The 21593-nt window shown below is 40.7% G+C and overlaps 1 protein-coding gene across 2 annotated transcripts in view; it reads left to right on the forward strand.

Moving 5' to 3' along the window:
• LRP6 (LDL receptor related protein 6) overlaps positions 1 to 20282 on the forward strand; it is a 125822-nt gene extending 105540 nt beyond the window's left edge. The window contains exons 15-23 of one of the 2 annotated variants that reach the window (XM_042795379.1): positions 29 to 219; positions 4615 to 4824; positions 6136 to 6261; positions 7630 to 7866; positions 9567 to 9677; positions 11536 to 11766; positions 13033 to 13169; positions 14348 to 14445; positions 16261 to 20282. In XM_042795379.1, the coding sequence (XP_042651313.1) occupies positions 29 to 219; positions 4615 to 4824; positions 6136 to 6261; positions 7630 to 7866; positions 9567 to 9677; positions 11536 to 11766; positions 13033 to 13169; positions 14348 to 14445; positions 16261 to 16552 (1633 nt within the window). In that variant the 3' untranslated portion in view covers positions 16553 to 20282. Of the gene's footprint in view, positions 1 to 28; positions 220 to 4614; positions 4825 to 6135; positions 6262 to 7629; positions 7867 to 9566; positions 9678 to 11535; positions 11767 to 13032; positions 13170 to 14347; positions 14446 to 15778 lie in introns of both variants that reach the window. The other variant, XM_042795380.1, reaches the window with a different exon arrangement.
• The last annotated feature ends 1311 nt before the right edge of the window (positions 20283 to 21593 follow it).

Raw genomic sequence — 21593 nt, forward strand, 5'->3', positions numbered from 1 at the left:
TTTTTTCCTCTAATCATTCCTATTCCAGATACATGTATTTCACCAATCTACAGGAAAGGTCTCCTAAAATTGAGAGAGCAGCATTGGATGGAACTGAACGCGAGGTCCTTTTTTTCAGTGGTTTGAGCAAGCCCATAGCCTTAGCTATTGACAGCCAGCTAGGCAAGTTGTTCTGGGCTGATTCAGACCTGCGGAGAATTGAAAGCAGTGACCTTTCAGGTAGAGTAGCACTTTAATTCAGTGATTCATTTGTGTGGTGTGGGTGTGGGGGAATGCAGAGAAAGGTGTCGTCTTTTCCTTCCTACTATAAACAGTCTGTACTGTGATTCTAATCGCTCCCTAAATTCCCAGCCAGGGAATGTGCATGATTCATGCAGCGTGCCTTTACAGTCTCATGCCTCTATGATTTGCATTATTAATTGCTACACATGCTATTTACTTCAGTTTCTCACTGTAAGACCTTCGTGTGGTTTCCCAAAGTCAGTTCACGAATAAATTGCAGCAGTTTTGGAAAGTGGAGTTTCTGAAGGCATTGGTTTTGGTGCAGTAATCTGTCAATCAGAGGAAACTCTCCTGTTAGTGGAAAAATCTTTCCTGCAGAGTTAAAGCAGCAGGTATGCAGGTCACTTACGTACCTGTCATTTAGGGTGAAATGATGTGAGAAGGATAGAGCAGATCTAACATCTCTCTGTTCTCAAAAGGCAAAAAACTCCCTCTTTCAGCTACGGAATTCTCTTTGCCTGCTCCCTAAGGTTGGTTATGCTGCTTGTCTGACCTCCTCTATGAGTTGATTCAGCTCACGTAACCACATAAGCAAAACAATAACCTAACAACAATATACAGGAAAAGGGAAATAGAGAACAGTGTTCTGTTGGTTTAGAAAGCTGAATTGATTCAGCAAGAGTCCGGCAAGCAACCAGAACTGGAGCAAGAGGCGAGGCAAAATCACGCAGTCATATTGGGTGAGAAAGACTGAGATGTCTCTGTTTACTAGTTGGATCCAGCAAGCTAATGTGGCTTCGGATGTAAATTGATGTTGTGATACAAGTTGGGCTGGGAGTGCCAGGATGTTCTGAGCAGGTTCCTACCCATCTCTGTTAGGTGATGGGGTATATGCCCCCCTTGTGCCTGATGCTAGTGGAGTGCAGTGGCAGAATTCCTCCTTTCTCTGCAGTAAGTCTATCCCCAGTTTGAATAGTGCATGTCCTTGTACTTCAGATGAGTGTTATTCTACTATCAGAAGCATAAGTAGAGGCATAAGGAAATAAGGACACACTTTGCAATCTGTGAGTTTGAAAATTTAATGAGAGTATGGTAGTTTGCACTAATGTCTTTCACTGATGACATGATACCTTCATTTAGAGTAGCAGCATGTAATCCCACTGACACCAGAGTGATTTTCAGTCTTTTATTAAGCTGCTAGAATAAGCTGTTGTTTTAAAAAACATTTCAGTTTTTCCAGATGATTGAAATTTGAGGCTCAGCAAGATAGTAATTTTTTTCAGTGATTAACATGGTGTGTCACTGGAAGATTCGGGGTCACTAATGAACAGTGATATCCTGACCGCTTACTGTTTTAAAACACAGGACATAAACTGAATTTTTTTTTTTTTTTAAAAAGTAATATGGAGTATCCCAGTATGTTCTAGGCTAATCCAGATCCAGGGTCTGTATGAGTAAAGTAATGGGCAGCAGCAGAACATCATGTGCTTTGTTTCTTTCTCTGTGCATGTTATCTGCCAGAAATTAGGACACCAGAAGAGGAGATCGGTCTAAATTCCAATACAGTCTGTTTTCAATGATTCTGCCTTTTTTTTTTTTTTTTTTTTTTTTCTTTTAAAGATGTGGCTGTTGGATAACCAATGTTGTATGGTAAAAGCCTGCCATATTTTTGAAGAACATGAAGAAAAATCATTCCAAAACCTCTCTTGCTTTTTGGCATTTGCACCACAAGTAGATTGCTATAATCACCACAATAAATTGCTAACTGCTGAGATGCATTCCTATGCTTAGGAATGCTGATTAATAGGCTCTTTTGACCGGCAGAGTAATTTTTTGCATGTTAACTGCTTAAAAACAAACATGCATGATCTCTTGCTCTGTCAACTCTGTAGATGCCAGTACCCATATGCCAGTACCCAGAAAGAGAAGGAGAGCTAGAATGTCTTTTATATGATGCAATCCCTCTCTTCCTCCCTGTCCTTCAGGCATGCAGTGAGAACTTGGTTGTGCTGCCCAAATGGGAGATCCTATTGAAGCTAACCAGATTCTTCACATGATTAAGGGGTTGTTTATGAAAAGATGAGTGGAATTAGCTTCCTACCATGGAAACTATTTGGAAAATAATTGTTCTATTCCAGAATAATTAGCATGATTTGGAAATGTCTAATGATTCTGGAATTAAGTCATTTTTTTTGTAAATAGAATGAGCTACGGGTGTGTCCTGATTTTTGTATTTATTTGGTTGGGTTTAAGTCTTTTTGTAAAAGGTACTGCTGGAAAGAGAATGGTGATGCCAGGAGTCAAAGCTTTTCTTAATCACATCTCCCTTTCATCTGACATTCCCAATAAAGAGGACTAGCACCCATATGAGGCAGCTTTGGATTTTATTGTTGGTTTATGGAAGAAGGGATTTTAGTGTCTTGATTTAGTAAGAAATAGTTACTCTTGGTCACAAATATTAAAAAGAAAGGTTAAGACATTAAGGGAGTGAAAATTTTAAGCTTCAGCGCTTTAGGAACATACTGCAAAAATGCCATGCTGATTGACACGGGCATGGCAGAGCAGGATATGTACTGACTCCATTTGGGTAGGTCAAGGTCTTAATTTTAACTATGTTCCTTCCTGTCATCTTTGCGTTTCCTCCCCTATTCAAAGCTTAGCTTGTCTTCTTGAGATGCAGGTTGCTGTTTCTTAACTTTTCCCTATACAATGAGTCATGTTCGTGGGGGTTAATGGACGGTTGCAGTTACTTAGTTTGACTTACATCACTTAGTCTAGTAGTTTCTACGTCAGTCTGGGTATAGCCTCCTTCAGAATCCATCATCATCTTTTGTTAATCAGATCATTGCTGGTGGTGTTCCAAAGTGGTGGGCGAGAGCCCAGTCTAGCTGAGGATTAATATTTGAGTTTCTGTGTTCTGCTTTAGATGTTACCACTTGCTAAATGTTTAGAACATTACTTCACTTAACAACTGAGCTCTGTATACCTTTAGTGAAAAGGAGATAAATATATTTTTCATAGCTGAATTTGTGTGTAAGTTACCATCACTGACATACTGTCAATTAAATTCTCCACAAACCAAAAAAACCCCACTTTTGTTAGTAATCAAAACAGAGGGATAGAACCTGTTCAGATTATAAAATCATGAAATATATATGTCTTTTGTCCCATAACATTATTTTGTGTGGGTACAGCAGACACATGGTACAATTTTTCTGTGGTATTCAGTTGTACTAGTATATTTTTACAGGACAAAATAGAAATACTTACTTGAAATTGTTTTGTGGATTAACATAGGCAAAGCTATTGTCTGCTGTAATAGAAGTAAAAAATAAGCATAGCAGTGATCTGAAATACCAGGATTTATATGTAAATTTTCAAGCTGTGGCCTAATTTTAGACTCTGTGATATTGTTTCAACATTTCAAAAGTGAAGCGGATTTGTTATGTTTGTGAGTTATTTTATGCTCAGAATCTGATAAACCTCACTGAATATTTGAACGTTAATGACCATGTCATGTAAAATAAATGAAGCATGGATTAAATCTCACTCTTGAGGTGTCAGGTTTTGAATAACATTTTCCTTCTGTGTATGAGTTACGAAGTCTTCACTGTCTTTGGACAGTCTTTAAGGATACCTTTAAAACAGCCGCAGACTGTTTTCTGTTTATGTGGAGTGTTAACTATGAAGTGTAGCAGTTGCTCTTGACTACATTTTATGCCAGGTAATTGAACATAAAAGTAAACAAATACTCTTCAGAGGTGTAAGGCTAAAGCCTCTTGGCTGCTACTGATGACTGCTAAAGGAACTGAGGAAAGCAAGTCTTCACTATGAAGAAAGGAGCATTTCAAATTTATCATTAAAACCTTTGTGAAGATAATGTAGTTAAAAGAGTATGAGGAAGTCAGAAGTCAAGTGTTGTTTACTTTAATCTCACAATTCATGTGGAAAAAGTACTAAGTACCTTGTCTTTACTTGGATTTTATCTTGTGTTAGTTAACTCGAGCTAATAATCTATTTTATTATTCACTATTGTATGCCAAAATAAAGCAGTTAATCTCTCCAAAGGATAGAATGAAAAGAATTACCAATTCCCATCATATCGATAAAAGACTGGATAGGCTCAAGAGAGCTGAGCCCCCAGTGCCAGATACTTCTTAAATATGGTAAATGTATTTGAAGGACAAAAACTGTCGTCTTGATGAAAGTCGGGAAAAAAAAAAATGATCACCTATCTGCAAAGTGCATCAGTCTTGCATCAGAGGACCCAGGATTACTTGTGTTTTTACCTGATAGTGTAAAAGTAGTGGAGAATAGTGTTGTGAGTAATGTAGAAAATGTGATAGCTCAACTAAAATCAGCTGAAATACTAAACCACTCTCTCTTCTGCAGGTGCTAACCGAATTGTTTTGGAAGACTCTAATATCTTGCAGCCTGTGGGACTAACTGTGTTTGAAAACTGGCTGTATTGGATTGACAGGCAACAGCAGATGATTGAAAAGATTGATATGACTGGTCGAGAAGGACGTACAAAGGTCCAAGCTCGTATTGCCCAACTCAGTGACATCCATGCTGTGAAAGAGCTCAACGTTCAGGAATACAGTAAGTGCAAACAGCGCCTGTGGGGCTCAAGGTGAGGAGTGGCCGCAGAGAGCTGAGCCTGTTTTACCTTGTCACTGATCAACATCAGTGCAGATCGAGGGGGCCAGAAGTTGGCATCAGTTTCTGTCTGTACATTGCCAGGGTGCTATTAATCTTGTTTCCTTCGGGCAGCTGGCAGTGGACTGGCAACCTATCACAAACCCAACATCATGTTTTGTTGCTGATGACAACTTTATTGGTAGTGCCATACAGGCATCTGGCATTTGAGTGTCTGTAGGCACAGTAGAAACGTCCTGTTACCCCTAATAGACAGTTACGGCTGCAACACACTAGTGAATTGCTATTAGGTGTTTATTCCATTTAAACGAGCACAGCTCTCAGGGTCTTTTACTAGCAGTAAATATTTCAGTGGACTGCCTGCCTTGAAGGCAAAGTGAACAATTTTTGCTGGTGGCAATTCATATTGGAAGTAAGTGACAGAAGAACAATGTTGCATTGCACAAAGAAGGTGTGTATTAACTAACAATCTGTGTTGAACATGGCAGCACTTTTAAAAGTTTTCTGTTTACCAGGATGTAGCTTTTCCCTCCACACACGTACTTGAAATGATGGGAGCTGGATGGTTAAAGCAGTGAAGCTGCTGTCATCATGGAGGAAATAGTCCTGGTTAATAGGCTGTGGTGCATGCCTTGGAGAAATATGTAGAAAAATGTCTGGGGATGTTTAATTAAAGCATCAGTGCAGACTACTACTAGCTTTGTTTGCTATTAATCTCAGTGAATCTGTCAGGAGTTCCAAGAGAAGTATGTTGTCCTTATTAAACATTAAAATAGAAAGACATATTTATCTAGAGCATGTTAATTTGAGTTTTGGAGACAGTATGGAAGCTTCAGAATTCATAAATTAGAAAAGTTTACTTTTTCTAATGGTCTTTGATAGAGAAAATGAAGTATGGAATCCAAGACATGTTTTTGTATTACTAATGCTACTATTTTTGCTGCAGAACTAATTCTACCTTGCACAAGAAGCAAAATACTTTGAATACTGTTTACTGTTTCAGTAGACTCCGTGGCATGATTCTCACACTGTTTCAGATCACGGACCAACAATCAATGTGCATGACAATTATTGATGTGTGTAAAGGTGAAAAAGTGCACGCAACAAAATACAACTTTTTGTTGTAGTAGTGCTCTCCCCAGGGGGAAGGAAGTAATGAAAGGAGTCCTATGTGCCAAAGAAATCACTGAAAGGTCGAAAAAGAGGTGGGGATTTCTTGTCAGTACCTGTCTGTCTTATTTTTTTAAATCACAGGACAACATCCTTGTTCTCAAGATAATGGTGGCTGCTCACACATTTGCATCGTGAAGGGCGACGGCACCACACGTTGCTCTTGCCCAGTCCACCTTGTTCTGCTGCAGGATGAGCTGTCCTGCGGAGGTAAGTCCTTCCCATTCTCTGTGTCACTGAGTGCTCAGCTTCTGGGGGGAGGAGGAGGAATCTCCATCTTTAGGGGTGGCTTCTGAGCAGAAAGAATGTGACAGTGCACCAGGTGCTGTTACACACTTTTACACGATGCCCATCTCTTTACCTTCCTCCCAGCTAAATCTGCAAGTATTGAGAAAGGAGTAAGAGGAGAGGAAAAATTTGCTAGTTGACTTGAATAAGGCTTTCTGTTCACTCTTTCTACTTAAGACCACTGAATTATTTCAACTTGATTTTTCAACTGTATGATTTTTTTATTACTTTTTTCTATCACTCTGTATGTTCTCCTTTTTCAAATAGTGGTAGGTTCTCATGTTCTGGCATATTGCACCATGTCTGTGCCATTTTATTCTTCACGGCTGTCCTCCTCAAACTCACCCTGTGCGCGCCTTTCCGAACTGCAGTCCCAGAAGGGCAAGTTGCCTCCTCTGTGGTGATACTGGCCACTGTAGCTTATGCCCTGGTGTTTCCAAGGGTGAGGTTGAAATGGGGGAGAAGAGAGGCACTTTGGTGCTTGGGTCTCTTTGTGCCACCCTACTGAATGGATTCATTATGCAATCTTTACGCCATCAAGGCGACGTGTGGTCTCACAATGGAACAAGAGCTAACATAATCCAGATATTTTCTCAGAGCAAGTTTAATACCAGGCCAAAGAGGGGAGGGGGAAGAAAAGGGTGATTAAAAAAAGGGGGAAAAAAATCCACACTTACTGCATGAGATTAACAGTTACTGTAGTAAATGTTAAATAACAGCTAACAGCTGTGCTGAGATAGCAGGACTTGACTATATGGAGCAGTTTTTTGTTGTTTTAAAAGAATTTTGACTGAACAGAGCTGTCGAGGGCACATAACTAGACATTGAGTCACAGTGCATCCATCTGCAGCACATTACATCCTTTTAATGCTTTCTATATGGTGACTGTCGAACATTAAAAAGAGAGCCATCGGTTGTGTATGCAGTGGTGTTGCAGGAAAAGGGGAGTAGAAAAGTGTGTTGACTTTAAATGAAGACTTTTGAAGACCTACTAAGAGAAGGGTATAAGAGGCTGAAGTGGGAAGGGAAGAAAAGAATTGTTTTGAGTGTGCAAGTTTCTCTGTTCCTCTTGTTCTTTGTCTAATGAGCCTCCATTGCTGTGAGTCTTAATCAGTCACACGGGGCTCAAGATCTGCACAAATGACTGCAGAGGCAGCAGGGGTGGAAGTTGCCTTACGACGTGGCACTTGATAAATCAAAGCAGCTGAGATATTCTTGTCCTTACCTGTCCTGATCTACTGTTTGTTCACATGGATTTTTAATTTTTGTTTGTTTGCTTGATTTTTAAAGAACCACCAACATGCTCCCCTCAGCAGTTCACCTGTTTCACAGGTGAGATTGACTGCATCCCAGTGGCCTGGCGCTGTGATGGCTTTACTGAATGTGAAGACCACAGTGATGAAAAGAACTGCCCAGTGTGCTCAGACACCCAGTTCCAGTGTGAAAGCGGACAGTGCATAGACAGTGCCCTCCGGTGCAATGGAGAAGCAAATTGCCAGGACAACTCGGATGAGAAGAACTGCGAAGGTACAGGGGATCTTTTGAAGTGTGATGAAAAGAGAGCTGTTATGGGGACACTATGATAAATACCAAAGCTATTGCTGAGTAGGATTTGGAAGGATCCAAGGTCCTGCTAATTTTTAAACTGGTCTATGAAATGGGAAATTATTTCACAACTCCATGCTTTTGTTTCTCTGACCGTGAAATGGAAATAACTGATCTCCTGCACAGTGGTTTAAACTCTGTTTGTGAGAAGTACTATTAAAAATGGTATATTTTTAAGCTATAAAAACCTGGTAACTGAGAGCGAATTACAAAGTGGAGCAAACCCTTGTCATAGTTTTTTGTGTACCTTGTACCAAGTAAAGGTCTTGGGATTGTTTGTTTTATAATACCTGAACAAAATGTAGTTAAGCCTTTCTGAATAAGTGGGAATGAGACACAGACAAGATTTCTGGAGACCTCAGCTTCCTACAGAGAACAGCAAGAGAGTGTTTAAGCCATCATTACAGAGGGAAGTGCTATTGCCAACACAGTGAGAATCAGGTTCTTTTAATTTTGGAAGGGACAGATTATGCTGGTGGAATCTGAACTACCGTGAGCAAACTCACCCTTCCTACTCCTGCTGCACAAGTAGTGTGGAGTTGTAGGGACAACTTGTCAGCTTGAAAGGATGACTCTTCCCTACATCCTTTCAGTACACTTCCTTCTTTTACGAGACTAAAGGTCTTGGAATCGAGACCGAATTTCTCTCTAAAAGATGTGCTCCAGCTCAAACCAAAACATTCAGACCAATGCAGAAATTTCTGTGCGATGAAAGGTGATTGTTAGCCAGATCAGATGCCAACATCTGAAAATACGTCGTGCAAGTTAGCTTCCCAGTTGCCATCCAGCAAGTGGAGATAACAGACCAGGGACTGTTTATCACCTTCAGAGTGGCCCTGTTATTCAGAGTATTCAAGTCGATTACAGATCAAAAAAAGGCTTTAGTTTAACTTCTTAAATTCAACTGAAGTCAGAAAGAATTTCTGGATTTTTGACAAAAAGGAGGCAAAAATATGTGTAAACAACAGCAGCCAGCACCTTGCCTGCAGCACCTTTTTTCCCAAAGTGGTAGTTTGTTTTCTGAGTGTACTGGCAAAGTTCCAGTTTTACCTTCTGTCTTTCATTTAAGTTTAAAAACATAATGTCAAGTGAGATATGTTGTCCCATGATCAAGGAATTTTCTGGTTTACAGGAAGAGCACAAGGGCATTGAGAAACCACATTTATCTTTCTTAAACAACCTTTTCATCATGGCTTGGCAGATTTATTTTTAATAAATTAATTCTTCTCTCTTATATTACAGTAAATGCTTAGAATTGGGGATTCTTACAGTAATTTTGCAGTAACTTTGTCCTGGGACAAGTGCCTGTGCTCTCAGTAGCCTTCTGCTTATGAATTAGTTTAGTCAAGGTAACTTTATTTAGTAGTGTCCTTATTGTAAACAGGCATTAAGGAACAGGTACCCACTGTGCAGTATCCTCAACAGAACACTGAAACACTTTTTCTGCATGGCTGGCGTGAGGGACTTTATGTGAGAATGACTACTTCAAGTGAAACTAGCGGCAGGCTAAGCTCTCACAAGATACTCCTGATTGTATGCTTTGGTGTCTTGTTTTCTTAATCATTTTAAAGTGAAGAAGTCTTTGATACTGACTCTTGGTGTGTGCGGTGTTCTCCTTCCAGTGCTTTGTTTAACCGATCAGTTCCGCTGTGCCAGTGGGCAGTGCATTGGGAAAAGCAAGAAATGTGATCACAACCTGGACTGCAGTGACAGCTCAGATGAGCAAGGATGCTGTAAGTGTAAAACCTGAGACTAGAGACTGGATTGCACCATCCAAAATTTGTTTCTTACCTTCTCTATGAGCTAGATTTTATTCTGCCAACCAGACTGAATTAATTGTTCCCAAAATGAATGCTCCTGTTCATAACGACTGTCGTGCAACTGATGCATAATGTGGTAGAATAGGAATAACAAAAATAACTAGTATTGGGAACGAGTAGTCTCTGAGGCAGAGCAGGCTAGTAATTTTTTCACTTACCTTTTTAAACTTTGAAAAGAAAGAAAAGGTTTGTTTTACTAGAATCTGTTAGTATGCTGAGTTGGTGCAGTGTTAAAAAAGATCTTTCTAGCAGCATGAGGCTTTTATATATAACTCCTCTGCTTCATGGTTTTCTCAACCAGAGAATTGATAGCAGGTGCTTTTAGAATCAGAGAGGCACTCTGTTTATATAGTAAACCTTCTAAAATTTCCTTTGTATCTTGAAAAGATGTAATTCTGAGCTTGATTTATGATTTGTAACATGTGATATTCCCTACCTTGAAATCTCCAGGGCTCTGCAAGAAAACCACTGCCTTTAAAATTCCAACTTGAAAGTTCATGTTCACTGTTGGTGCTTTAAAAGAAATTGCAAATAGGGACATCTCTTCTTGTGTTAGAGATCCGTATATCACGGTTGACACACACATAACTTGAAAATGCAAAGCCAGAGTTGGACCCTTGATCTTAGGAAGGAGTAATAGGAGATGTTCTGTCATGCTACCAAGTTACTAGTGACATTATCAGAGACGTGTATAGTTATCTTTATTATAGTTCATGTATTTTCTGGTTTTGTAACAGAGGATGGAAAATTAGCCCACACAGAGTAAGACTGCAGTTGTTGCTGTTCCTCTTCCAGTATGATCTGAAGTCTGTTTACTTATCTCTGTAGACTATGACAAGCTGGATAAAGTGTGGGTTTGGTGTTCAGGGAGAAGAAAATGTGTTGAGGAAAAGACTTTCAGTAATGGATAAGATGTAAAACACTGACTAGAACAGGAAAATACTTTAAAGTCTGCTTTTCTTGTCAAATTCATGAAGCACAGGCAGGGGGTTGTCAGTTATTCCCAGAAATGTCATTGCTTAGAATTGGTATTATAGGGAAAGCCACTCATTTTGACTGGTGAATAATCATTTCAGATACAGATTCCTCATAAGAATGGCACCTCTAAAGCTGGTGCTCAGCTATGTCTGTAGCCATCAATGTGGGTCAGATGTGGGGTAGGTTAGGTAGTTTAGTAAATAGCAGCAAACCCCAAATTCATCATTGGTGCATCACCTCTGCCATTCAGCATAAGTGAATGTTACACAGTTGAGGGAAGGGAGTGCTGATCTGTTACACTGCATGATAACCCAGGTGCTTATGTGATGAGGTGCAACATGAAAAGTGGTTGTCATTGTCTTTTAATGACAAGCAGCAGCATAACTGGAGTCCCCAGCACAGTGCCATCTGGAGACGTGGCTTCAGGTCTTGTTCATCAAGTTCAAAGGATAGCCCTGCCTGCCAGAATGAAGAATAATCAGGACCTGGCCCATCAACACCCCTGCACATGCATGTACCATTCATTTGCTGTCATTTGTGATTCAAAGACCTCTCTGCATGTGTGGTGATGTCATCCTGCACCTACGTAGCCTTTATGGACACTCAGAGTCTTTAAACAGACCTGTCCTAGTGCATGTTTGTTCCTCCCATATATTAATTTGAAAGCTGTTGTCTGCCTACAGAATTAGGAGGCTTTTATTTTTCCTGTGTAGAAAGATGTCAGGAAAACTGATGCTGGTACATGAAGCTGTTGGATTAACTTACACAGTCTGATTTGCCCTTTTCATTTTAGACACAACAGAGGAGCCAGCCCCACAGCCCAACAACACAATCGGCTCCATCATTGGTGTGATCCTTACTGTTTTTGTGGTTGGAGCAATGTACTTCATCTGCCAGAGGGTGCTGTGCCCACGCATGAAGGGAGATGGGGAAACAATGACCAATGATTACGTGGTACACGGACCAGCCTCTGTACCTCTTGGTTACGTGCCTCACCCGAGTTCTTTGTCAGGATCTCTTCCTGGTGAGTAAACAGTGTGATCCTTGTCCTGCTCTTTGGCACCACACAGTTGTAGCTGAGGATACTGTGCATGTATGCACAAGAGATGTCCATTCCAGATGCATAATTCCTGAAAGCTGTTGGAAGCCAGGACTGTCAGGGCTTGTCATGAGCCTTCTTTATAATAACAAACTGCTATTTTACCTATGCTGTTCACGAGCATTTAGATATTTGGCAGAACCGTAAGCTCAAATAGATAGACATACTGTGGGAGTTCTTTTCTTTTTCTACTAAAGAAGCATCTTTTTAGACTATCGTAGCATCAGCAAAGTGTCATGACAGTGCAGAATAAAGTTACACAGAGTTATATTCATGGGACTTTAAACATTATGTAGTTATTCTTGTTATATTTGTAGACTGGGTTTTTACGCTTGTGAAACTTACTGTGTAGTCTGTAATGACCAGCAATAATGGTGGTCTCATTTCATTTGATGGTGAAGTTTCCAACACCAATTTTGGGGGAGGGGGTTTTAAACAAAACTATTTAAGAAGTTAAGACTCAACCACAACGTTGCACTTCATTTATATGCACTGCTTCTGTATATATTGATTGAATACATGCTGTAACTTGTGGGTTTGGATCCAGCAGGTTCCAGTCAGAACACAGAGGTTCTGTGAGGCTGTTACAGGGTTAAAATAATACACCAAATTTCTTTGCTTTCTGTAATAACCTGCTTTCATAAAGAGAGTCTTTGAGCAGAATTTTCACCATTATTTCGAGCACAGTGGCATACCTCTCCATTTCCCGCTTGGACTCTCTGCCAGCGTGCTTCAGTCCAGTAGCAAAAGCTCACTTAACAGTGTGGAAATGAAAGAACGCAAGCTTTCTCTTCTCTTGCACAAATTTCAGTCGCTCAGTTGAGGTGGTCAGTGTCAGTTTCATGTTTTATTCTGAGGCATAGAAATAGTGCCTGAATGCCTGTTCTCTCAAGTCTTTTCCAGCTGTTCAAGTGAAAAAAAATCTGTTTCTCTTCACACAGCTATAGTATAGCCAAGTGCCAAGTCCTGCAGTTAAGTAGCTGATACCCAAACCCATCATGTTAATTCCCTGACAGTCTTCATTCCAGTTGTTCATCAAGGAGCACTGAATTTGCTCTTAATACCAAGACGATCAATTTTGGTTTTAGGAATTGTGTATAACTGCTGTTATCCTCTAGATTTCTTTTTTAAGCTTTCTTTTTTCTGTTTGCTTCAAAGAATGTGATATTAACACACATCTTTGTTCTTCAGGGATGTCTCGAGGTAAATCTGTGATCAGCTCCCTCAGCATTATGGGAGGGAGCAGCGGGCCACCGTATGACAGGGCCCATGTCACTGGAGCCTCCTCCAGTAGTTCTTCAAGTACCAAAGGCACTTACTTTCCTCCAGTAAGTCATTCTGTTATTCAGAGACCTTTAATAACTTTCAGGGAAGTGGCCAGTGTCTTTCTGAGGATAAGTAATTGACAGATGAATGTTTTGTTTTATATGGCTAGCATAATAAACTTGTCTGAATATGGAGTAAGTGATATTGAAAGGGAAGGGAGAGGAGGTTGTCTTTTTCCAAAACAGTATAGGAATTTCCTCTTAATTTTAAAAAGTTGTGAGAGCACTCAGTGCCAGGAAAAGATATTAGATTGAATGTCAGGGAAGATGGAAAAATCCATATAAAAGTTGAGCAGCTCTGGCAGAGCGATCTCCCTTCATTGTAGTCTGCCATGTGCCTCTGGAGGTAAAACTATGGCTGATTCTGTATAGACCTTCCAAGGAGTTAAAAATGACGTTCTGTATCTTGCAAGTAAGAAATAAACAAACAAGTGTCTTGCAACTTCATAGCGTTCCTCTAGTCACAAATGGGTAGTGTGCTGCACCAGATGCTATGTAAAAGTTGGTACCAGCCTCAGAGGGCTCCCTGTCTCTTTACTCCTAGCATCACTGTTGTTGGTTTAGATATTTTTATATGAAGTCCACCAAACCACTGTCCAGTATTAGGGAGTTACATGCTCGGTCAGTGCAGGCTGAAATCTTCAACTGTTTTTTTTCAGTTCTGAGAATCAACCTATCATGTCGTATCTTTAAATTAATCAAAATACTGTGTGCAGTAAGAACATGCCTGTATAGGGAAGAAATGATTGCCTTGGACAGCATGCTGTGAATACTATAAACAGCATAATACCTGGGGACTACAGCTAGTGGGAGCAGACATCTGCCAGTTTGCCTAGGGCGGTGGTATCCCTAGTGACAATCTAGTACTGAACAGCTAGCTTCAACTTCACTTTTCAGTACTGGGTATGTCAAAATAGCAACAGCACTCAGCATTTTTTGAGAACTTAGTAATAGCTTCTATGGGAATGGTAACAAGTGGCATTTCCAGTGTCTGTTAAAGAACTGGGGAGTAAATAGAAGAAAAATCCTGTTTGTTGGGAGGGTCTATGCATGCAGTTTTTAAGTTAAGGATCCTATTAAACAATACTGAAAATAAAATGTATAAAGTGATGTTTTCTTAAGTCTCCTTCATAGCTTTTTTTTTTTTTAAACTGTAGCTTTTTTCTATTTTTTTCCCTTAGATTTTGAACCCACCACCATCACCAGCTACTGAACGTTCACATTATACCATGGAATTTGGTTATTCTTCAAACAGCCCATCCACTCATAGATCCTACAGGTAATTACTATTACAATAGCTTCTGTCAGGACCAAAGCAGTTAGTGGAGAAAATGCAGAACAAAGACAGCCTCTGCTCCATAAGAATTGCAAGCAAAGGCAGCCCTAGTTCTGCAACCACTAAAAGAGGTGCTTAAATGGGTTCACATGTATTGTGTCCCCGAAGCGTGTGTGTAAGAGCAGCACTGTTCGGGGGAAATCGTGCAATACATGGGCTAGTGGTATACCTCCTGGGTATATTGCTTTAGGGATAATGACAACATTCATCACAACATCAGTTACATGCCAAAAGAAACCTGGTACCATGATAACTTTGAGCCCAGAATACTTAACCTGGACTGAGCCCTGCCTTTTTTTTAGGCTTCTGCCGTAAATAATTTATGTTATTATCCGAAATGATAGGCAAAGACCACATGGAGGAATGTTGGCAATGCATAGGCTAATAGGCCAGAAGTAACAATATTATGGCCTAGATTAAGCACAGAAATTCTAGTGTGACATATTAAAGGTTAATATATGAAAAAGGTTACTAACATTTTGCTTATTTTCTTTGACTAATATTTATGGGCGTGCAAGCTTTATCTCTGTTTACTTGAATGTGTCTTTCTTAACTTCTTTGTAAGATGCTAGAGTTCATTATCATTTTATAACTAGTTGCCAAAAATAAAGAGAGAGACACCTACTATCCAAGAGTGTAAAGGTTCCCCTCCCAAATCACTAGTAGATCTGGTCAGCGAGAGGAGAGTGCCGTGTTTGTCTGTCTGAAAGAGAGGAGAGCACTGTATTTGTCCATCGAAAGAAATGCCTCCCTAACACAGAGCCTTTGGGGACTTTGGATAATGAGGTCTCTGGGGCTGAAAAGACATCTCTTCTCCATTAGCAGAAAATATGGCCTCTGTTGTGCAGAAGGTCAGACCAGATGTTTATAATGATCCCTTGCAGCCATATAAAATATCTTTTAAAATGATGAGTAATTTTCTAATGAAAGAAACCTGAATTTTGGCACCAGCATGAATCATGCTGATCGCTGGTTAGCTGTTGTGATGTTTTAGTATTATAAATAGTATTAGGGCTGTAGCGTGGGGTTGAATGTTTTCCGAATGCCCCCCCACCCGAAAATAAACCCTGGCTTTGCTGCTTCTGATCTTCCCATCTTTCCTAACATTTTGACTTGAATATAGAGGAGCAGCATCCCCACCCGCCCCCAACAACTGACTGTGGCGCTGGTAGTTGTAGCTACTGAGCACCTCCCTTTCTAATTTATTTTCTTCGAACTATCTTGGGCTCGTTTTAAAAGCTGTTTTGTAGTAGCAGCCTTTGGGAATTCAATCCAGGTTGCTGCTCTGGTGAGTGATTCTCCCGACTGCTATGAATGTGCCAGGCCACTTCCAGTCTCCCTGTCTGGGCTTGGAAATTAGCATCCATAAATTGCATAATGGAAGCAGAAGATCTTCTCCATATAATTGGAACACAGCTATTCTTCCCCTTTCATGACCTTCCTGCCCCACTGTCTTAGGAGCAACTTCTTCTACCTCAAGTAAGTCCTCAGGGAGCCTGTTGTCTGTAGATAATTAATAATCGGCATCCCTTTCCCTAGTTGCTATAATTTGGCAGACACTGTAGCGCAGAGGTGGCCCTCCAGTGGGTTTGTGGTGTAAGGGAGCAGGGCGTGATGCTGCGTACCTACTGCAGAGAGGTCGCCCTGCGCTCGGCTTCCACCTCGGCTTACCCGCCGCTCGCTCGTCGACGGGCGCGTCGCCCGGTCTTGCTGTGTGCTGACGCTTCTCCCATAAAATCCCCCCCCCCCCGCTTGCAGCTACAGGCCTTACAGCTACCGGCATTTTGCACCTCCCACGACCCCCTGCAGCACGGATGTCTGTGACAGTGACTATGCCCCCAGCCGAAGGCTCACGGCAGCGACGGCCAAGGGCTATACCAGTGACCTGAACTATGATTCAGAGCCTGTCCCCCCGCCGCCCACGCCACGCAGCCAGTACCTGTCGGCGGAGGAGAACTACGAAAGCTGCCCGCCTTCCCCCTACACGGAGCGGAGCTACTCGCACCATCTCTACCCGCCGCCGCCGTCCCCCTGCACGGACTCCTCATGAGGGGTAGCCCCCCCACCCCATTATCTGCCTCTGCCGCGAAAGTGTAAATACAAAACGTTCCACTGGGGAGGGGGGAGGGAGCTCTCGGCAAAGGGTGAGGTAGGACAGTGTACAGTTAAATGTTATTAAATGGGGTGGAGGAATACTGAAGATATTTGTACAGAAGAAAAAGGATATTTATATATTTTCTTAAACAGCAACTGCTGCTTGTGCCATAAGAAGAAAAATTTTTGTATAAAAGAACCCAGACATTTGTACAAAAAGTTTTTATTTTTGCAAATGGAACACAAAAACATGCCTTAATCCAGTGAAGTGACTGAGCACATAAGGAAATGGAAGGACCGGGATGTGTGACTTGTCCAGCGAGGTGAGATGGGGGGTTTGTCAATACCAAAAATGTTTAAAGTAATTAATAATAAAGAAGTCCGTCTCAGAGCAGCATACCATAGATACTTGGAAGTAGCCAAATAACCTCTATGTTAACTACGGAGGGCCAGCAACTAAAGTTAAACTTGAAAACGCAGTCAGGACAGATATTAACCTTACACAAAGGGCTTTGTTTTCTACAGGAATACAGCAATCGTAGCAGTGAATCCAGAAGAATAATCACACACTTTTTTAAATGAATACACCTCTCTCTTTCCTTAATGCGCTTACCAAACTAGAGCCTTTAGAGCTCTCTCCTTGCTTCTGGAATTTCAATTATTTTTGTTGGGTATATTTTAAAGTTTGCTTTTTCCTCCTGTTTAGCTTTTCCCATCTCTTCTGCATCCTTTCTTCCTGCCCATGTCACTTTAAATCGTGATATCCTTATTTAAAATACTGCTAGAACTGGGCTGCTGTAAATTCTTTTTTTTTCTCCTAATTAGCCTCATCATGCAGTGAGTATCATGCTCTGCATTACCTTCTTCATTTTGCCAGCATGGTAGGATTCTGTTTTGTACCAGGTCAGTACGATTTTCACGTAATTGACAAGGGTAATATGCATATACCTGAATGATTCTTAGTCCTTTAAAAAAGAAAACCTTATTTTGACCTAGTGCCCAGAAAATGTCAAATATTTTTATACCACATATAATATAGACAGCATATTTATAAACTATAAATTTAACCGTGGATTGTTAGTTTTACTGTAAATGAATAATATATCCTTGCAGTACTTTCAATGTATATTGATATCACAGTATACAAATCATATATATATATATAAATATATATATTATTTTTTCCTAGTAAGGAAGCATTTAACTTTCAGTGGAGCAACTGTCCATTAAAAAAAAAAAAAAAAAAAAAATGTTTTGATCATTGGAAGTGGTTCCCATGCTGTATTAACTGCTCATAATTTCTTTGTGTTAGGTAAAAGCCAGTTTTTCTCAGTATGATTTTGACATACCTCCTCTTTTGCATGGTGTGAGTTTAATACTTTAGTATTAACCGCTGTGAATGTCAAATTTTACGATATTCTTAACCAAACCATTTTATATTCGCATCTCTATTTTTGTATATTATCGTATTTAGCCCCTTCTCCCGTCAGCCTCACCACGGTGATTTTGACGGGACAAGTATATAATCAAGTGAAAACATTATTTGTGTAGGTTGAGGGGCAGCCTAGGATATTATTAACTCCTCTTTGACTCCAGTGCAGTGTTTTGAATTTGCTTTGCCTGTAGTGGAGCTCACAGTATGCCTGATCTTAGACAGCAGTATGCATTCACACCTTCTTTGGACATCAAATCCACTGAAGGGGCTCGATGCCTTCGAAGACTGGCCCTCTGAGTCTTCTCTCTCAAAGGTGCTGAGGAGTTTCTGCCTCCCAGCCTTTGGGCAGAGCATGGGTGTAACAGCTCTTCCCAGGTGCCCTTTGGGTGTTACTGTGCTCTGCTTGTTCCCCAGCCGGTTTCAACCAAAAGAGAAATCCGCTGAAAATGTGGCATGGGCTTTAATTCCTGCTGTTGACAGAATCAGTGACAAGTAATTCTTGCTAGTGCTGCCGCTCGTCTGGGGTGCTGGAGCCTCACTTGGTTGCCACTCCAAAGGAAACCGTGGCATTGGGATTCCAGCTGTAATAAAGGGTCTTTCTAGTAGTCCAGGATACCTGAGGCAACTTTAAAAAGCTTTGGTGATCTCCGGGCTATTGCAGTTAATCTCTGGATCTGGCATACTAAGGTTTTTTTTTGCCCAGCTTCATTCTAGGTATCTAGGAATTGTGGTAGCTGTTCTTCTGGCTCTTCCTTGCTGGTGGCACAGCTTGCTTGTGTTCTCCAGCAGGATGGGTGTTGGGGAGGGTATTGTGAACTGTAAGGGAACTCGAAACCATTTATATGAAGGGGGGAGGGCGGGTGTGTCAGGGCGGGGGCTGTTGAGGCTGGCACACCGATGAGAATTAGAAACTTCTCTGTTGTTTACATTTTTTCATGTGCAGCATTCCGTGTGGGGTTCACATGTGGAAACTTGCACTAATGAACTCAGAAGAATATTGCATTGTTGTATCTCAGTCCAAGTGCTTGTACTGCGATGGCAATGGTCTCTTCTTGCAAAATACTTTTTTCAGTGTGCCAATTTCTGTTTGAAAAACTCTAAGGTGGTTGAACTTAAGGAGTGGTATCCTCTTTCTGGTACGGTGGACTGCCCTGAGGCTTGCTCTTGGACGGGACTTCCTGCAGATAAATTAGTAAGTGTGTTAATTGCAGTGAGGGTTCTTTAGAAGAAAAATGTTCTCTAGAAGAAAAATGTTCTCTGCATATGGATTGTGCTGCCTGCCCTCTGTGCTAGTTTACATCCACACATAACTCAGTTGAAGTCAGTGGGGTGGACAAACAATTCAGTGTAGGATTTGATCAGGTCTTTTTGATACCTATGTTTCAGTTTGTGCGTCAGATATTTTGAGTGATCTGCCTCTGAGGGGGGAAAGTGAACAGACTAGGTTTTTCCACTGAAGGTGACCAGCATATAGAGCAGGCTGTTTCTCATCTTGACTAACCTAACCAAAGAATTTATTTAGTGGGAAGCTGCAATCTGCCTTTGCAAATACATGTATTTTCCCAGTAAATCTAGAGTAAAATTTTGAAAGAGTTGATGATCTGTGAAGTTCCTCTTGGGCAGATCTCCAAATTACAAAAGCATTGATGCAACTAGTATGCACACCTGACGCCATCCTGGGGGATAAGCCATAGACTGACTGAACACTGGCACTGAGCAGTTTCTCTGTTCCTTTCCACCACTGAGCCAGCCATGATTCATACTCTCTCCTCCCCTCGGTGAGAATCAGGCTTTCTCCCACTTCTCCAATTGACTGAGGTGTTAGGACTGTAGGTAACACACACACACATCAGTCCAGGAGATCACTGTGCTAAAGTGGGTTTGTAGCATTAGGATGGAAGTGCTCTCACTGATGTCAGTGAATCTGCTCTTGTCTTTTAAGCTAAGAACAAATGTCCTTATCTTACAGCATCAGGTACATAGGCAGTGAGGTATCAACAAAAGTACTCATTGTGCACTTTTTCCTCTATGTAGTAGCTAAGCTGGGGAGTGTTCATGGCTGGCTGGCAATGGAAATAGCTGGCATGCTCAGTCGGGAAAGGAAGAGTCCTTTGTAGTTTAAGGGGGGGGAAAACAACAACATCAAAAACCAAACACAACAAAAAAAAAAACACAAAAAAAGGAGATTACAGCACAATTTGTTGAAAACTAACCTTTGCATGTTGAACAGGAGCTTAGCGTGTTTAAATGGTAACAATAATGAGACCTAACTTTGCCTTTTAAAATGATACCTGCCATGTCATACTGCGTGCATTTCACACCTTCCTAAGGAGCACTACTCATTACTGCTTTTGGGTACTAAGTTATTTATTTGAAAAGAGCTTAGATACAATAAATAGAACATGCACATAGCATTTGCATTTGAAATAAAGAATGGTTTCCATGAATATAAATTTATGCAACCTGTGCATATACATTAAATGCACACTTTGCATTACTGTAAATATTTAAAATGAGCCAGGTGATATCAGAAGATTAATTTTTCTGTGAGTTGTAACTTTCAGTATTGTAAATTCCAGATTTACTGCCATAACATTTTCCCCCCACGTGCATGTATGAGTATACGTATGCAGGTACACATACCTTTGATATGTGAATATACCCAAAGCTAATAATTTTCTCTCTCATGCATACACATTCACACACCCCCATCGGCAGAGTCAGCCTCCCTGCCTCTCAGAGGGCTAATGCCAGATGCTGTCCTGCTGTCTCACATAAGCTGGACTTCTGGCCAGGTTGTAGGACAGACAACAGAATACTTGCTACTTTAGACCTGAATAGTTAATGTTCTTTCATACCAGACAGGAGAGGAAGCATGGTATTTATACTGTTCCCCTACTTTTGGAGTCTGTTTTGCAAATGAGTAAAACTCTTCTGTAGGTACATAAAAATCAATCTGTTGTAGTCCTAGTGTAATTAATTATGAAGAAAATTGCACCCAAACCACTTGACATGGCAGGTGCTACAATCCACTGCAAGTGAAGGTACGTGCAGAAAATCCCTGTTTGTTGCAGGAATGGGCTTTGGTTGTGGTCCAGTCTCCAGCTTTGCATTCTCTATTAAATACAGCCCATTCTCTGGAAACGGCTTCACTGGTGAATCGTAAACAGAGATTAATTTGATTTACTTTAAAGCAGTTAAGCCTGTGCTAAGATGAAGAAAAGGCCACTGTCTTGAATATTGAGTATTTTCTTTCCTTCTTGCTTGGCAAATCTCCTTGAATTAATTGATTGCCACCATTCTGGGAGGAACTGCTTGAACTGTGGAACTCCCTGGTCACGCATGCTATTGAACTGAATGACCTCTTCAAAATATCTCCTGAGAAGTAATAATTCACTTTTTTTCTGATGTGTTTGTCAGTATCGTTAGAGACAATCTGCATTTGAACATGTACTGCGCATGTAGCAGATTATTTATTACTTCAACAACAAAAAAATAGCTGGTTCATTGGGTGTCAAAATAATTTGAACATTGCTACTCAGAAATTGCTTTCTTAGCCATG

This window comes from Tyto alba, unplaced genomic scaffold (assembly GCF_018691265.1).
Source record: "Tyto alba isolate M040663 unplaced genomic scaffold, T.alba_DEE_v4.0 Super-Scaffold_21, whole genome shotgun sequence".
Classification (NCBI taxonomy): Eukaryota; Metazoa; Chordata; class Aves; order Strigiformes; family Tytonidae; genus Tyto; species Tyto alba.